This window comes from Callospermophilus lateralis, chromosome 9 (genome assembly GCF_048772815.1).
Source record: "Callospermophilus lateralis isolate mCalLat2 chromosome 9, mCalLat2.hap1, whole genome shotgun sequence".
Lineage (NCBI taxonomy): Eukaryota > Metazoa > Chordata > Mammalia > Rodentia > Sciuridae > Callospermophilus > Callospermophilus lateralis.
Window position 1 is genome coordinate 37142344 of NC_135313.1, and position 17179 is coordinate 37159522.

The 17179-nt window shown below is 39.8% G+C and overlaps 2 protein-coding genes across 4 annotated transcripts; one reads left to right on the forward strand and one right to left on the reverse strand.

Annotated features, from left to right (window-relative positions):
• On the reverse strand, positions 1-2412 carry Hspe1 (heat shock protein family E (Hsp10) member 1). Its single transcript, XM_076865670.2, has 4 exons — positions 2305-2412; positions 1507-1671; positions 320-409; positions 1-240 (listed from the first exon to the last, which is right to left on the reverse strand). Exons 1-4 carry the CDS (start codon positions 2305-2307, stop codon positions 190-192), a joined length of 309 nt encoding a protein of 102 aa, XP_076721785.1. The 5' UTR covers positions 2308-2412; the 3' UTR covers positions 1-189.
• A 257-nt stretch (positions 2413-2669) lies between these two features.
• On the forward strand, positions 2670-12744 carry Hspd1 (heat shock protein family D (Hsp60) member 1). Of its 3 annotated transcripts, none has more exons than XM_077110250.1 (12): positions 2670-2732; positions 3888-4063; positions 5590-5842; positions 6310-6392; positions 7694-7789; positions 8269-8362; positions 8752-8920; positions 10371-10470; positions 10929-11174; positions 11486-11660; positions 11778-11956; positions 12339-12744. In XM_077110250.1, exons 2-12 carry the CDS (start codon positions 3890-3892, stop codon positions 12489-12491), a joined length of 1722 nt encoding a protein of 573 aa, XP_076966365.1. In that variant the 5' UTR covers positions 2670-2732; positions 3888-3889; the 3' UTR covers positions 12492-12744. The 3 variants fall into 3 exon arrangements, with proteins under 3 accessions (XP_076966365.1, XP_076723038.1, XP_076723039.1); XM_076866923.2 differs by lacking the exon at positions 2670-2732 and adding an exon at positions 2850-2956; XM_076866924.2 differs by lacking the exon at positions 2670-2732 and adding an exon at positions 2981-3057.
• The last annotated feature ends 4435 nt before the right edge of the window (positions 12745-17179 follow it).

A 17179-nucleotide genomic window follows, 5' to 3' on the forward strand; every position in this document is an offset into this window, starting at 1 on the left:
TTCATTACATATTTTATTTGGAAATGTTTACACAAGTACGGGGAAACTAAGATTTTGAGACAGTGGATGTTATTAGATTATCATCAGTTTATTATAAAAGACACATGGAAATTATTTACATGATGAAAGATCTCAGAACTTCAGTGGAATGGGCAGCTTCATAGGATGCCATTTCAACAGTGATTTGTTTCAGTCTACATACTTTCCAAGAATGTCACCATCTCTAAATAAGAAATAATCCTGCAAATAGAAAAACTATTAGTTAAAACAGCTAAGAACAAATACTTAACTTCTTTTTAGAACTATCAAGTTTACATACCTTGTCATCTAGAACTACTTTGGTGCCTCCATACTCTGGGAGAAGAACTTTATCTCCAACTTTCACACTAACTGGCTGAATCTCTCCACCCTTAAGATAATAAAGATGTTTATCAGCAAATACATCCAGTTCACTAACTTTTTAAAAAATATATATTTATTTTTTTGTAGTTGGACACAATACCTTTGTTTTGTTTTTTTTTTCATGTGGTGCTGAGGATCGAACCCAGCACCTTGCACATGCTAGGTAGTGCTCTACCGCTGAGAAACAATCCCAACCCTCACTTAATGAAGGTAACTGGGTGGCTACTTTATACTAGAATTACAGTTTTTCATAACAAAAACATCACTTTAAAATCCTAATTTGCAATAAGGAACATACTTCAACTAAAACTCAGGTTCTGACTTCAGGGTAAAACCCCAAGGAGTTTTACTGGAAAAGCAAAGTTTAACTAACCAAACCTAACTTTAAAATTGTTAAATATTAACACAATCTATGGACACGTGAAATAAAAGGGTTTCTTGAAAGTCCTCCTATTCCTAATTCCAGGACAGTTCCTTAGTAGAACCAAGTTTGAGGAGACTAGAAAAATGTGATTATCATATTTGACCCCCATATATATATAAAAGCATTTACTGTCCGACACTTTTAAAAGCTGGAGGTCTACACAGTTAACTGGAGAAAACTTACAAGGATAAGGTCAACTGTTCCTTTCACAGGTATGCCAACAGAGGTCAATGATTGGAGTTAATTTCAGTGAATTGTTAAAAAAAACCCAGTGACTTCTTTTGAGACATAACCTTCTGTCTAGTCAAAAATTTAGAATTTGGGGCTGGAGATGTGGCTCAAGTGGTAGCGTGCTCCCCTGGCATGCGTGCAGCCCGGGTTCGATCCTCAGCACCACATACAAACAAAGATATTGTGTCCGCCAAGAACAAAAAAAAATTTAGAATTTGAAGAAAACGATCATAAGGAACCTACCAAAAAGCTAAGGACAATTTCAACACTAGAAATAAGGACAATTTCAATACACTGGAAATCCCTATCATATAAAACAAGCAAAGTGATCATTTTACAATCACTTTCATTAAAGTAAGGTTAGAGATTACCTAGAAAATAACACAAGGTTTTCTTCTTTCTCTTGCAATGCACACAAAAATATTAGTTCCATACTGTGGCCCATTTACCTTTCCTTTAGAGCCCGATCCCACAGCTACTACTGTTGCTTGCAATACTTTTCCTTGAGATTTTTCTGGAAGCATAATGCCTCCTTTGGTTACAGTTTCGGCTGCACTCCTTTCGACCAATACTCGGTCAAAAAGTGGAAGAAACTTCCTAAATGCTTGTCCAGCCTGTTTTAAAAAAAAATGTTAAAAGAGCTGAAACAACACTATGTAAATTACATTCAACAGACCACACCACTATAAGCATTACATCTAACATGTTCTGGAGTTCAAAGTTAATACCAAAATTTATATTATTCGCAGGAGGTGAATTTGAACGTTCCACTTTATAAGTCAAGTTTAATTCCCATTCCCTTCCCGTCCCTTTAGGGTCGTTGTGACTTCTCGCCATCAGCAACCAGTCTATTTTTAGGGGTAACCTTAGTTTATTCCAAGGTCAAATATTTTCCGTACTCAGGTTTTCTGGACATTTTCAGGAAACGATGAAGGTCAATCTTCTTACTTGAGGCCATGTTCTTTCTCCAAGACGCACACCCACGAAGGCCCCGCAGAAGCAGGCGGGCAGCCACGCACGCGTCCAAGTTCCCGCCCCTTACCCACCACGCCTGCGGAACGCGTACGTCCAGAAAACTCGCGGTGGAGGAAGGGGTCGAGCGGGGATCGCCTCCCCGGGGTACAGGTGGAGGCGGTCACAAAGTGACCACCATATCACCTACCAGGCCCCAAAAAGGGCCGCTAGGGACTCCCCGTTGGATCCTAACCGAGCAGGATCCGGCGGCTTCCGGGCCACGCAGGACTCACCATGACTCGCGCCGCCGCAGCTCGGACTCTGCTCTCGTGCCGCCGCCGCAAAGAGACCCGCAGTCCGGCCCTGGAAACACGTGAAAAGGCCGTCCCGCGCGCACGCGCGCTGGACCCTGCCCCGCCCCCGCCCCCGGGAGAGAGGGCGGCCGCGCCAGCGCGCGCTGTGATTCGTCCCAAGGACTCAGCGCAGGCCACTGACGCGAGGGCTGGGAGGCGGAAGAAAAGAGGCGCTCTTTCTAGGCTTTTCTAGGCAACCAGCCCAGGTGAAAGATCTATCCTTGTGTCCCCTCCCGGAAATGACGCGATTTGACCCTTGACTCTAAGAGAGCGCGGCGCTTTCCGGAAAGTTCTGGAACTGAGAGTGGCCCGGGAACTAGCCTAAGCGGGCAAGAGAGGACTGGGCCCGCTAGCTTGACCCTGCGCGGGTAAGAGGGGCGGGGCTCGCGGGCGAGTTATGCTGATGGCCGGGCCCGCCGACTCGGAGGGGGCGGGAGCCGCCTGCACACGCGGTGCCGCAGGGCGGGTGGGGGGGTAAGGGGTGGCAGAGGGAGGGGATTCGGGCTCATTGCTGTGTGCGCCTTGTACTCTGTCCCTCACTCGCCGCAGACTGTCTGCCTTGCCGCGTGCACTCCCTGCCGACGCCCCGCAGGTACGCGGCCACCCTGCGCCGCTTCGTTCTAGGACTGGCGACCCCGGAGTAGGCCTTCCTCCATCGCAGACGTTCCTGAGAGTGCCGGCGGGCTATAGCCGGTACTTTTCCACGGCTCTGCGGGCCTAGCCGGCGGAGCCAGGCCTCGCGCGGCCATGAGGGTTCCTATCACGTGCGGACGGTTCGCCGCCCCAGTCCAGGCGTGGGAAGGAGGGCGGACATGCCTGCGGGATAGAATCTGGGGGTAGTAGCTATTTGGGCGCTCCTGTGCAACCCGCTCCAGGCCGATTGCGGGGCGCCAGGGCGAGTGGTAGCTTCCGTGAAGGAACTGGTTTTTGCCCCGCTGGTAGCAGAGATTCTGTACCTCCTCTTTTGACCTTGCTGGGGGCGTCCTGAAGGGAAGACACATGGGGCTGCGGAGTGGGCCGGGCGGGTGTCCTCATCGCTGCCTTGGTAATTTGTTCTGATACAGTAACCTCGGGTGGATACTTGGAGACAATTTTTGCTGAGCGGCGTTTTGCATCGCCAAGTATACCTATACTTACGTGCTCACTCGGATTTGTAACCTTCCTCTCTACTCCCACTGCCTGGGTTTCGCAGGGACATTTTTGGAGTGGTTCTTCTTTCAAGGCCATTTTAGCGGTAAAATATTAACTCGTTTGGAGCGACTGGGGTAGGTGGCCATGGGAAAGGAGTTGGGTATGCATTGTGCTAGTGCTGTAGGTCTGGCCTGGGGGCGTCTTTTCTAAGCTAGGGCTAGTAACTGTTCTGAAGCTGCCCTGCGTTCCATGCCTCTGACATAGTGGTGGTTATCAGAGGTCAGCCAGGCCCACATCAAACGTTGCATGTATTTTTTTTTTTTTTTAAACACAGGTGGACGTGTCTCTGCTGAGGGTAGTGCTATTATTGATCATCTCCTTTTCTTCCCCAGAAATGCTTCGACTACCCACAGTCCTTCGCCAGATGAGACCAGTGTCTCGGGCACTGGCTCCTCATCTCACTCGGGCTTATGCCAAAGATGTAAAATTTGGTGCAGATGCCCGAGCCTTAATGCTTCAAGGTGTAGACCTTTTAGCCGACGCTGTAGCTGTTACAATGGGGCCAAAGGTATCAGTATTATTATTTTAATTACAATATTATTAAGTAAGGAATAACATTTTGTTAATGTGGGTAGTCTCACTGAACTATGGAACAGTACTTAAAAGAATTTGAAGCTATTGTATTTTCTGGGGACGGTTTTTTGTTTTGTCTATGTAGTTGTCTGTCTTAGACCTAGTGGTCTTAAAACTGAAACTGCTTCAGCCAGATCGACCGTTTATTTTGTACAATGTGTGATGTAATCGGGAAGTAACTCATAGCTCAAGGTGGATTCTTAAAACTTAGAGGTACAATTTTGATTGCCTACTTGAGGCAAGTATAGAGGGAGGAAAGAGTATGGCTTATATCTTACCATATCTCAAGTGGGTGTATGTTTATATTGTAGTAAAATATGCTTAAAAAAATTTACACTTTATTGCGGATCAGGGCCTCCTGAATGCTGGGCAGTTGCTTTACCGCTGCAATTACATCCCCATCCATTTTTATTTTATTTTAAGACAGGTTCTCTAAGGTGGCCTCCAACTTCCCTGATCTTCCTAGTGCAGCCTCCTGAGTAGCTGCAATTACAGGCCTGTGCCACCCTAGCTAAAATTTTACCCTTTTTTCTTTTTAGGTGTATACTTTAGGAGCATTGAGTACATTGTGCAACCATCTCTGCCATCCATCTCCACAACTTTTTTCATCTGCACTTGGAAAACTATTGCCCATTGAACAATAGCATCTCATTTTCTTTCCCCATAGATAATGGTGTGTTTATGCCATCACTTGTTCCAAAGCACATATAAAATTCTATATCATTGAATACTGAGTGGCAATATTTTGAGGAAGCCTTTGAAGGTGGTATGCAGCCAAGTGATGCTTCTTTTCAAATTGAAGCTAGTTCAAACTATAGTTGTCTGCCCAGTTATAAAATATTCCATTTCACATTCAGGAATAGAAAGTAGTAGCTTGGTTGAGATCCCAACACTTCCAGTCCTATACGTGCTGTGTTTAATGTTTAGTAAACCTGGAAGAGCAGACTGTTTAATGATGGTTATTATTTTGTTGAATTTAAAGCAAACAGGCATTAGCCAGAACTTAAGTATGAAATATTTTAATAGTGTTCTGGAATTTTATAGTTTGTCTTATGTTCTTGTTCATTTTATAAGATGACATCTTTTAGCCCCTAGGATTTTTATCTCCCATAATACCTCATTCAAAGTTAATGTTCTTGGCAGAGAAATGAAGAGGTCATTTTGTCTGTAAACCAATAATGTGGATGAACTTGCCCTTGAGATTCATATTGTGGGACTGATACGGACGACACAGTTTGTATTGAGGATTTTAAATAGTTGCCCTTTCCGAGTGTGTGTGTGTGTGTGTGTGTTTCTGGGGTTTGAACTCAGGGCCTTGTGCATGCAAGGCAAGCACTCTACCACTGAGCTATATCCCCAGCCCATAATTGCCTTATTTCTAAAGACTGCTTTTTAAAAAAGAATTATACTTAATTTTTTTTAAAGTGGTCTTGTCATATTTTTTTCCCTCTGCAATTATAGGGAAGAACGGTAATTATTGAACAGAGTTGGGGAAGTCCCAAAGTAACAAAAGATGGTGTGACTGTTGCAAAGTCAATTGATTTAAAGGATAAATACAAAAATATTGGAGCTAAACTTGTTCAAGATGTTGCCAATAATACAAATGAAGAGGCCGGGGATGGCACCACCACTGCTACTGTACTGGCACGCTCTATTGCCAAAGAAGGCTTTGAGAAGATTAGCAAGGGTGCTAATCCTGTGGAAATCAGGAGAGGTACGAATGTCTTTATTGTCACTATTTCTAAAAATACTTTTTGGAAGTAAGACTTCTTTTGTGTCATATAATGGAGTGAGAGGTGTTGAGTAAACCTTAGAGACAGGCAACATACTTTAGAGAAAGACTTGAAATTCTTGAAATTATACCTATGGACCTTTTCTTGGTCCATTTTTCAAAATAATTTTGGTATTGTGAGACTTGGCTTACTAGGTAAATCTTAAGTTACTGCTTCATTGCATATTATGCAACTCCATGTGATTAGGAAAAGCACTGGTACAAAAGCTGTATACAGACTTAATTAAGGGATTAAAATATTAGTCATGAGCTGGGAGTGTAGCTCAGTGGTAGAGTGCTTGCCTGGCATGCATAAGAACCTTGGTTCAGTGTGTAGTACCAGTAAATAGTCACCTCAGTATTTCTACTGTACATGGAAGTAATGAAACCAATATATGTTTTTGAACTAGGTGTGATGTTAGCTGTTGATGCTGTAATTGCTGAACTCAAGAAGCAGTCTAAACCTGTGACAACTCCTGAAGAAATTGCTCAGGTAAGGACATTTTGTAATGTTATGATAAGGGTTTGCTTTTAGTGATATGCATGGGTTGATATGTTATTGTTTTGGGTTTTTTTGTACTTGGGATTGAATCCAGGGGTGCTTTAACGCTGAGCTACATCCCCCAATCCTTTTTATTTTCTGTTTTGAGGCAGGTCTTCCTGAGTTACCCAGGCTAGGTTATCCTCTTTTTTTAGCATCACCAGTTGCTGGGTTTGCCTGCTGATGCCACCATGCCCTGCACTTCTAAAACGTTTTTAAAATTCTCTTGGCCATAATTTGTGCTTGAGATAAAACCAGGGCCTTTGCACATGCTAGGCAAGACCACCAAGTCACATACCTAGCCCTGTCATTTGGATCTTTATGGGTTATTCTGTGTGGCTGTAAAATGGATTCATACACACATGAACATGTTCTTCATTCTTGTCAGTTATGGCTTTACTTGCAGTGCTAGGGATTGAATCTAGGGTCTTTCATGTGGCAGGCAAGCACTCTTATTATGGAGCTAAACTCCTACCCTTGATGTCAATTTATGATATCACCTCATTTGCCAACAAAAAATGAGATCAGTTTTTTCTTGCTGTTTTTGTTTAAGATAATGTATTTGGGCTGGGGCTGTGGCCCAGCAGTACAGTGTTTGCCTAGCGTGTGCGGGGCTTTGGGTTGGAGCCTCAGCACCACATAAAATTAAGTAAAATAAAGGTATTGTGGGGGGGCTGGGATTGTGACTCCGTGGTAGCGCACTTGCCTGGCATGTGTGAGGCACTGGGTTCGATTCTCAGCACCGAATATAAAGAAATAAAAAGTATCAGCAACTAAAAAAAATTAAAGAAAAATAAAGGTATTGTGTCCAACTACAATTAAGAAATAAATATTTTTTAAAAAGATAATGTATTTATTCCATCTTCAAAGTAATAAATTTTAAAAGCACTGAACCAGAGAATCAATATTTCATTAAAACTAAATCTACCACATTCACACCTATAATCCCAATAACTAGGGATCTGAGGCAGGGGTTTCCAAAGTTCCACACCAGCCTGAGCAACAAGACTTGGTGTCAAAATTGAAAACAAACAAACAAAAAACCAAGTTTTAAAGGCCTGGGGTGTTGCTTATACATTGTTATGTGTGAGATCTCGGGTTCAATATCCAGTATGGAAAAGAAAAAAATATGTAGTGAATTCCCCTTTCTTCTGGATAGAAGTATCCATTTGGAAGCTACTAGGAAACTCCAAGGGTACTGATTGAGGACAATAGCATTACCATTTAATTTTGAGGAGTAACAATTATTTCAGGTTGCTACCATTTCTGCAAATGGAGACAAAGAAATTGGCAACATTATTTCTGATGCAATGAAAAAGGTTGGAAGAAAGGGTGTGATTACAGTAAAGGTAAGTGTTTGGTTTTTTGTTTTGAGACAGGGTCTTGCTTTATCGCCCAGATGGGCCCTAAACTCTTCCTTTTTCCAAAGTAGCTGGAACCATCGACATGTGCCACTGCATCTGCTTGGCAACTGTGTATTTTTAACTATAGCTTGAATGAGGTGTCTGGTAATTGAAACTTTACTTAATGTGTTCTCATCTCTACGGAGTTTAGTACTTACTGGGTTTTGTGTGAACTAATAGCTTTGGTTTCCTGCAATGAATCTGTTCTGAGTTAGGTAATACTGTTTCATTCTCCTGGAAGAATTATTCAAATATATATTTTGGGAAATTGTTGCAGAATTAGAGTTGAATGCTCTAGGCATTTGCATACTTCTTTCTAAATGAGTTATGACCAGTGGGTTGTATTGTTATTAATTTGGTCTGTAATTCCAAGTTTTGTGTTCAATCAGTGAAGTCCGTATACCTAATTCTTTCACTTTTGATAGGATGGAAAAACACTTGAGGATGAATTAGAAATTATTGAAGGCATGAAGTTTGATAGAGGTTATATCTCTCCGTACTTTATTAATACATCGAAAGGTAAGAGCAAAACTTTAAAAATACACCTCACTAGTATAGGTGTTACTTAGTTGGTTGCACACCACTAGAAAGCATTTGTAATATTTTTTCTTAACATTTATTAGTTATATGTGGACACAATATCTTTATTTTACGTGGTACTAAGGATCAAACCCAGTACCTCACACATGCTAGGCAAGCACAAAATCCTCTAAGACACAACCCCAGCCCAGATTTGTGATATTTTAAAAGTTAATATTATAGTAAGCAAAGAAGGAAAAAACATGAACCTTTTCACCACTTTTTTAATAATGGTATTGAAGCATTGTTTTAACTTTTCATTAAATAAGTTGTAGTCAAATTATTCTCATAAGTGAAATGTTGATTTGAAATGTACATTGTTTTTACAGGTCAGAAATGTGAATTCCAGGATGCTTATGTTCTGTTGAGTGAAAAGAAAATTTCTAGCGTCCAGTCCATTGTACCTGCTCTTGAAATTGCCAATGCTCACCGTAAACCATTGGTCATAATTGCTGAAGATGTTGATGGAGAAGCTCTAAGTACACTTGTTTTGAATAGGTAATAGGCAGTGTATGTGGTTTATATTTCTAGGGGAAAGAATTAATTTATATTTCTGTTTGAGGTATTCATTTTGTGTCTCCACATTTGATTCACTTATGTTTTGTTTTTCAGTACGGGAGGTTAAATCCAGGGGTGCAGAACCACCAAGCTACATCCCCAGCCCTTAAAAAAAAAAAAAAAAAAAGTCTTATGTTGCTTAGGGCCTTGTTAAGTTGCTAAGGCTGGCCTTGAGCTTTCCATCCTCCTGCCTCAGCCTCCTGGATCTTTAGGTTTACAGGAGTGTGCTACCATGCCTGGCTTGATTCACTTGTTTGTAGCTAGGGTAATAAAACAATGTTAGGCACTTTATGTCATCTGTTAAATATTAATAAGCAATCTGAAAGAAATTAGCAATCAAAGTGAGTTCTTCACTAATCTGTATTTAAATATCACTTAAAATTTAAGACAAGTAATGTTCATGCTATGAACATAATCTCGGGCAGTGTATTTCAGAGATAAAATACCTTGAGTTGATCGAAAAGTTCTATGTGAGCTTGCTTAATGTGGAGTATCTTCCTTAGCTTAGGTTTCAAGAGTGTGGGGAGTAGGGGAGTCAAGAAAAACCTTGTAGATAGTGAAATTTGAAGCCTTCCTACCTTGGTGTTTGGTTTTTGTTTTTGTTTTGTTTGGTAGTTGTTTTGATTTTTGTGGTGCTGAGTGTTGAACCCAGGGCCTCACATGTGCTAGGCAAGTACTGTATACCATGACGCTATATCCACTTCCCTTAATGCCTACAGAGTTTTTATTGAATAATTTACTGATAGCTGTGAAGTTGATGTCTAATTCACTTGGCATATCATCACAGCTTACTGTTCTGATTTCTGTCTATCTCAGTACTATAGACCAGCTCTGAGTCAAATCTAAATATTCCTTCTGTTCTACAATCTGCTTTCAGATGGACATTTCTTTGATTTTCATTTACCTGATAAAATTTCAGGTAAATTTAATGCCACCATCAGCTTTATATAACATTTATTTTAAAGGAATCCATTCAGAACATTGCTTGTTCATACTAACTAACTTGTTATAATATTGATTGGAACCCATAGAGCAAAATAATTATTAGATGACTCAAATTTAATATCCATTATTACTATTTTTACCATTTATAAAATAGTTATCATGTACCCTTTAAACTAAAATGATGTGTTCTTTGTTCCTGGGTCTAGCTGTTGAACTGCAATGGGAGGCTAACAGTTTATTTTTTTAAAAGGTAATCAGATAGGAATATGTATATAAGTAGAAAATAGTCCTACTTGTCTCATATCTTTCTGGTCTTAATTTGACCAAAGTTAGAAAATAAGGAAGAAAAACCAGTGGCAGCAGTCCTAACAGGTACTGCAACTTAAGGGGAACTAAGCCGTGTATTTTATTCTATTTAAATCTTACAATTAATTGTTCTTAACAGGCTGAAAGTTGGTCTTCAGGTTGTGGCAGTTAAAGCTCCAGGTTTTGGTGACAACAGAAAGAATCAACTTAAAGATATGGCTATTGCTACTGGTGGTGCAGTAAGTTAAATGTGATGTTCATTTACTGAATGTTATTTATACTTCCAGGTCTGAAATGTATGAGTAAATGTCTACTATCTTTCTGTTGGATGTCTGGAAAGTGGGCGTTAGATTGGGTTCCCTTTCTTTCGTTGCAATTAGTCTGGCATAAGAATGGGTTTACTAACTATCTGTTTTCAGTTTTGAAGGAATATGATAGAATGGATATAGAACTTGAGGAATTTAGACTGGGTGGTGTTTTCTTTCTCAAATAATACTAATTGACAGTTGTGATGATCAAGTGAGAAGTTGGAAATTCAATGAAAGACTATTCAAATCTTGTTCTGACCTAGTAGTAGCTTTGAAACACTATATGGTATTTCAAGATATTTCTCTTGTCAAAATACTTGGATTAATAAACTTGGTACAAAGGAAGACACTGTAACATATAGGCATTCACTTTGTAATGTTTTTTGTAGGTGTTTGGTGAGGAGGGTTTGACCCTAAATATTGAAGATGTTCAGCCTCATGATTTAGGAAAAGTTGGAGAGGTCATTGTCACCAAAGATGATGCCATGCTTTTGAAAGGAAAAGGTGATAAAGCTCAAATTGAAAAGCGTATTCAAGAAATTACAGAACAATTAGAAACGACAAATAGTGAATATGAAAAGGAAAAACTGAATGAACGACTGGCAAAACTTTCAGATGGAGTAGCTGTACTGAAGGTAAGATTTATTATAGGGGGTAAAGTATCTTGGCTTCTGAGCCTTTTTTTTTTTTTATTTAAATAAATATTTATGGGATTAACTTGGTCATGGAAATTCTGATTTCTTGCCCAAAGCATTTCTTTTGTGAGAAAAGATCTCAGTTGCAGAGGCTGGCCTTGAATTTGGGATCCTCTGGCCTTGGCCTTCCAGTTAGCTGGGGTTATAGGTATATACCACCATGGCTGGCCCTGGGTGCTTTTTTAAAATGATCTGGCGTCTACATCTTGAATGGGAGAGACCATACTACTTGGAATTCTTTTAACATATAGGTTGGTGGGACAAGTGATGTCGAAGTGAATGAAAAGAAAGACAGAGTTACAGATGCCCTCAATGCTACAAGAGCTGCCGTTGAAGAAGGCATTGTTCTGGGTGGGGGCTGTGCTCTGCTTCGGTGTATTCCAGCCTTGGACTCACTAACTCCAGCTAATGAAGATCAGAAAATTGGTAAAGAAACAAAACTTTCAAATGAGTTTACTTGAAGCCTGATTTTGGTTTCCTGAATAACTGAAGTAGAATAATATAGTGATACTAATGAAAGAAAGTAAATTTGCTTTTTTGCAGGTATAGAAATCATTAAAAGAACACTCAAAATTCCTGCAATGACCATTGCTAAGAATGCAGGAGTTGAAGGCTCTTTAATAGTGGAGAAAATTCTGCAGAGTTCCTCAGAAATTGGCTATGATGCTATGCTTGGAGATTTTGTGAATATGGTAGAAAAAGGAATCATTGATCCAACAAAGGTAAGTAGTTAAATATTTTTTTTAATATTTTTAGTTGTAGATGGGCACAATATCTTTATTTTTGTTTATCTTTGTGTGGTGCTGAGGATTGAACCCGGGCCTCATGTGTGTGAGGCAAGCACTCTACCACTGAGCTACAGCTCCAGCCCTAGTTGAATATTTTTTAAAAATTCTTTTAGAAGGAGCAGAAGTTTTAGCTCAGTGGGGGAGCGCTTGCCTATCACATGTGAAGCACTAGGTTCAATCCTCTGTACCACATTTAAAAAATAAGTAAAATGAAGGTATCTTTTAAAATTCTTTTAACAACTCAATATAAGACAAATTTAATTATCATAACTCATTTTTCTAAGAGAAAAATAACATTTTGTTATACTTCTTCTAGGTTGTAAGAACTGCTTTATTGGATGCTGCTGGAGTTGCTTCTCTGTTAACTACAGCAGAAGTCGTAGTCACAGAAATTCCTAAAGAAGAAAAGGACCCTGCAATGGGTGGAATGGGTGGAATGGGAGGTGGTATGGGAGGTGGCATGTTCTAATTCTCAGAATAGTGCTTTACCATTATTAATGAACTGTGACAGGAAGCTCAAGGCAGGATTCCTCACCAATAACTTCAGAGAAGTCAGTTGAAGAGAATGACTGAAGAAAAGGCTGGTTGATGTTTAAGAAAATCACTATAACCATCAGTTACTGGTTTCAGTTGACAGTATATAATGGTTTACTGCTGTCATTGTCCATGCCTACAAATAATTTATTTTGTATTTTTGAATAAAGACATTTGTACATTCCTGATACTGGGTGCAAGAGCCATGTACCAATGTACTGCTTTCAACTTAAATCACTGAGGCATTTCTACTACTATTCTGCTAAAATCAGGATTTTAGTGCTTGCCATCACCAGATAAGAAGTTCAGAAGCAGCCTTTCTGTGGAGAATAATTGTGTACAAAGTAGAGAAATATCCAATTATGTGACAACCTTTGTGTAATAAAAATTTGTTTAAAGTTAATATTTGTGTTAGTTTTTACATTAAGTTGGAGAGGAGGGACAGAGCTTGCATGTGTAAAATGCTTCACCAATAGTATTTTCATGTAGCTCTTTTTTTGCCCACTCAATTGCATCATTACATTGGTAATTGGAGAAATTTTAAAAGAAGGCAGGAAACCTAATGGGGGGAAATGTTGGGTGTATTGAGACCTGGTCATAATGGGCAATCTGTTGTTTCTTGTGGGAGTTAGTTCTTGCTGGGTGCCCACAAATGAACAAAGCCTACTAAGTCTTAATTTAGTAAGGGGTGTGCCATTCCAGCATGGAGAATTTGGATATGCTAAGCAAACACAATATTGAGCTACATCCCAAAGCACTTCATTATTTTTTAATAACTTGAAATAGGTTATGGCTCAGTGTACTTGATGTCTATCTTGAAGCTACAGAATGTATACCTCTTCTTTGTGGGAAGGGATATTACTAAGCTTGGCATTGGGCTGCCTTAAACTAGGCATTGAGGCATATGTTCTTACTGTCTTGCAATGCAGGGGATTGAACCCAGTAGGCAAGTACTCTGCTGTCCTTAAGGATGTAAGTTGGGCAGAAGTCCCGTTTAAAAAGGAGAAGTTGATCACAGATGAGAAATCTTTAAGTCAAAATCTTCTACCTAGTTACCAGTGAGCAAGGTATTCTTAGTTGACTAAGTCACAGATTTGAGGAGACTAAATGACCTGTTATTTAACAAATAAGAGGTCAAGTAAGGTTTTTAGAAAAGGAACAGGCGGGTGGGGGGGGGTGTTGCTGGGGTTGTGGCTCAGTGGTGGAGCACTTGCCTTGTGTATGTGAGGCACTGGGTTCGGTTCTCAGCACTGCATATAAATAAATACAATAAAGGTCAACAAAAAATTTTAAAAATGAAGAAATGCCTTAGTATTAGGATTTCTAGAAAGAAGTTATCTTCTAGGTAATTGTTTCAAGAGAATTTAAAAAGACTGCAGCCAGAAAGATGTGGAAATTTCTTTTTTTCTTAGTATTAAGTGCAAACACCCATGGTCATACTTAATGGAATTGTGTAGACCATAGTCTTAATCCTTTCCATTCTACTTCTTTCAAAGTAGAAAACTTTCGATTAATAAACCCATTCTTAGGCCAGGCTCATGACAGAAGATGAAAGGGACTTTAATCCAACCTCCACCTCCCAAATATCCAATAGAAAAAGACAATATCTGGGCTGGGCATGTGGCTCAAGCGGTAGCATGCTTGCCTGGCATGTGCAGGGTGCTGGGTTCAATCCTCAATACCACATAAAAATAAAGATGATGTGAATATCTATCCATGAAAAGCATGTTCTGCCTTCTGTGATAACAGAAATTTGGGGTAGGTTCTAGAGAGGGGCAGGAATATCAACAACACTATTTAGTCAAGATAGTAGAGCACAGCCTCGCACCTGAGGCACTGGGTTCAATCCTCAACACCATGTAAAAAAATAAAGGTATTAATGTCTATCTACAACTAAAAATTTTTTTGTAATTATTAAAGATGTCAGTGTGGATAAGAAAACAGGTATTTATTTAGATCCCTTGAAGAAACCTGCTGCAAGACAGTTCATGGACATTCCTGGGAAACCACTCACAAAATGTCGAGAGATTGACCTGAAGAGAAAAGCAGCATGGAATGGCCTTACTGTGAAAACAAGCAGGATTTAATTGCCTTTCTGACAAGGATCTAAATGTACGAAGGAGGGGCTTTTCTAATAAAAATGTCCAGAATTATGTAGAGAGAGGGGAAGCAAACAATGATCCAGTATTTAGCCCCAATCATGGAAATAAACCTGGATAAAACAGGAATAACCCATGGGAAATGCCCCTGTAGAGTCAGATCCTGCTGACTCAGGAAAATTCTTGAGGAAATAAAACATTTCTACTTCAACTGAGATAGCCCCTGCTAGGCTCAGAGTTTGGAGAATCCAAAAACCTTTAGTTTGGGGCCTATGATTTAGGATATCTTCCTAGTTCTTACAGCAACAAATTCAGTATGATCATTTTCAAACTTGGTTAAATGCTGGGAACTATTTAATGTTGGGAGTTAAGATGCCAATTGTGGTGCATACCTGTAATCCCAGTGACTCAATAGCACTGCAAGTTCTAGGCCAGCCTCAGCAATTTAGTGAGATCCTGTCTCAAAAAATATAAAAGGGCTAGGGATGTAGCTCAGTGGCAAAGTATCCCCGGATTCAACCCCCATACTTTTAAAAAATGAAACCATACACACCTCTAATTCCAGAGACTCAGGAGGAAGAGGCAGCAGGATTGCAACAATGACGCCTACCTGGCAACTTGGACCTTGTCTCAAAATGAAGGACCGGAGGTGCTCAGTGCTTGCCTAGTATGCATGAGGCCCTGGGTTCAATCCCTAACAACCTCCCTGCAAAATAATGGAAACATGCTTCCTAGGATACCATGGTTTGTGATGGGAAAAAAATCAAATGGATCTAGAACAGTTATAGCTTGAGAGCATGAATACTTTCAAAAACATCCAGAGAAGTCATGCATTGATGCACATGGGTCATCCAAGCTACTCCAGGGGCTGAAGCAGGAGGATGACAAATTCAAGGTCAGCCTCAACAACTGAGACCCCAACTCAAAACAAAAAGGACTAGGGCTGGGGGCTGGGGTTGTGGCCTAGTGGTTGAGCACTCACACAGCACGTAGCACGTGCGAGGCCCTGGGTTTGACCCTCACCACCACATAGATAAAAGTATTGTGTATATTCACAACAAAAAAAAATTATATACATACATATAAAATAATAATTAAAAAACCAACAGAATTTTATAAATTGGATTTGCAATTTTAATTAAATGTTTAGAAATCCTTAGGTTTGCAATACTTAAATGCTCAGGGAAATTTATTTTGCTAATTCCATATAGTATGTGAATATTTAAAGGAATGTTTAATTTTTAAAGTACAATAAATTCATAAGATTAATAAATTAAGTATTAAGAACAAATAAAATTATTCTGCTCCCTGTTCCAAGAGAAAATATTAAAAAACGATTGGCCTCACAAACAATGAACACATAAGGAATTCCTGGTCATTAAGGGAAAAGAGTAACAGCCAATACAGTGTAGTACTTAAGTGTTTGTGATGGGAAGAAAAACAGATAAATCTATTTAGAAAGACTGAGCCTGAGAAAAGAGAGAGAGAGTAAGACAGAGCACTAAAAATAGATTAAGGGAGCACCTACACTGCAAACTTCGACTCTTGGCTCTTTTCTAACTGCTAAGTGTTTGAGTGCTTGTCCCCTCCAATCAACTATAAAACAATGACATATTCTGACACTACAAATTAAAAATCTAGCTCTCAGTCACCCTTTCTCAGAAAGCCGCAAAAGGATTTCCTTCAGCATTAAGGGAGTAAATAAAAATTTTAAAAGGCCAAAAGATTCAGGAAATAGGGGCCACAAATTAGAGAGATGAAGGAAATCCTACAACAACTGCAGGAAATCCCTAAGATTACAGCTGAACAACATCCTAGAGGGCAACCAGTTCAGACTGGAGCAGGAAGATAAAGGCTTGGCTACAAATAATTGTGTACCTAACTAAAAGTGACTTGAACACTAGAAATCTATTATCTCCCATAAGCAGAAGTGTAAAGTTGGTACTACAACAAGTTAGCCTCTCTGAAATAATTTGGGTCCTCCCCATAGTAAAAAGTGGAAGATGTAGCCACAAACCTCAGGTCCTCAAACAGTTAAAAAAAAAAAAAAAAAAAAAAAAATCCACAACACCAAGGAAGAGAACTTCTAGAGTTCCTTCTACAGAGAGGATAATTTTACCAAGCAATCCCACTGCTATAAATCTTCTTAGATACCACTGACCAGGTAAGTTTATAAAGTTGGTGTTTTCTTTCCCCTTAAAATATGTGGCTGGGCATGGTGGTGCATGCATATAATCCCTGCAGCTCAGGAGGCTGAGACAGGAGGATCCTGAGTTCATTAAGCAACTCAGTGAGACCCTGTCTCTAAATAAAATACAAAATAGGGATGGGGATGTGGCTTAGTGGTTGAGTGGCCCTAAGTTCAATCGCTGGTAACGGCCCCTCCCCCCCAAAAAAAGAAAAAAAATATGGAAAGCACAGATGACAAATTTTAAATCAATAGGTCCTGGTCTCAAGACTGTTGGACCAGGTCAGGCAAACAGATACAGGAACCAGTGATGTGGGGGTTTTAACCTGTTTCTAA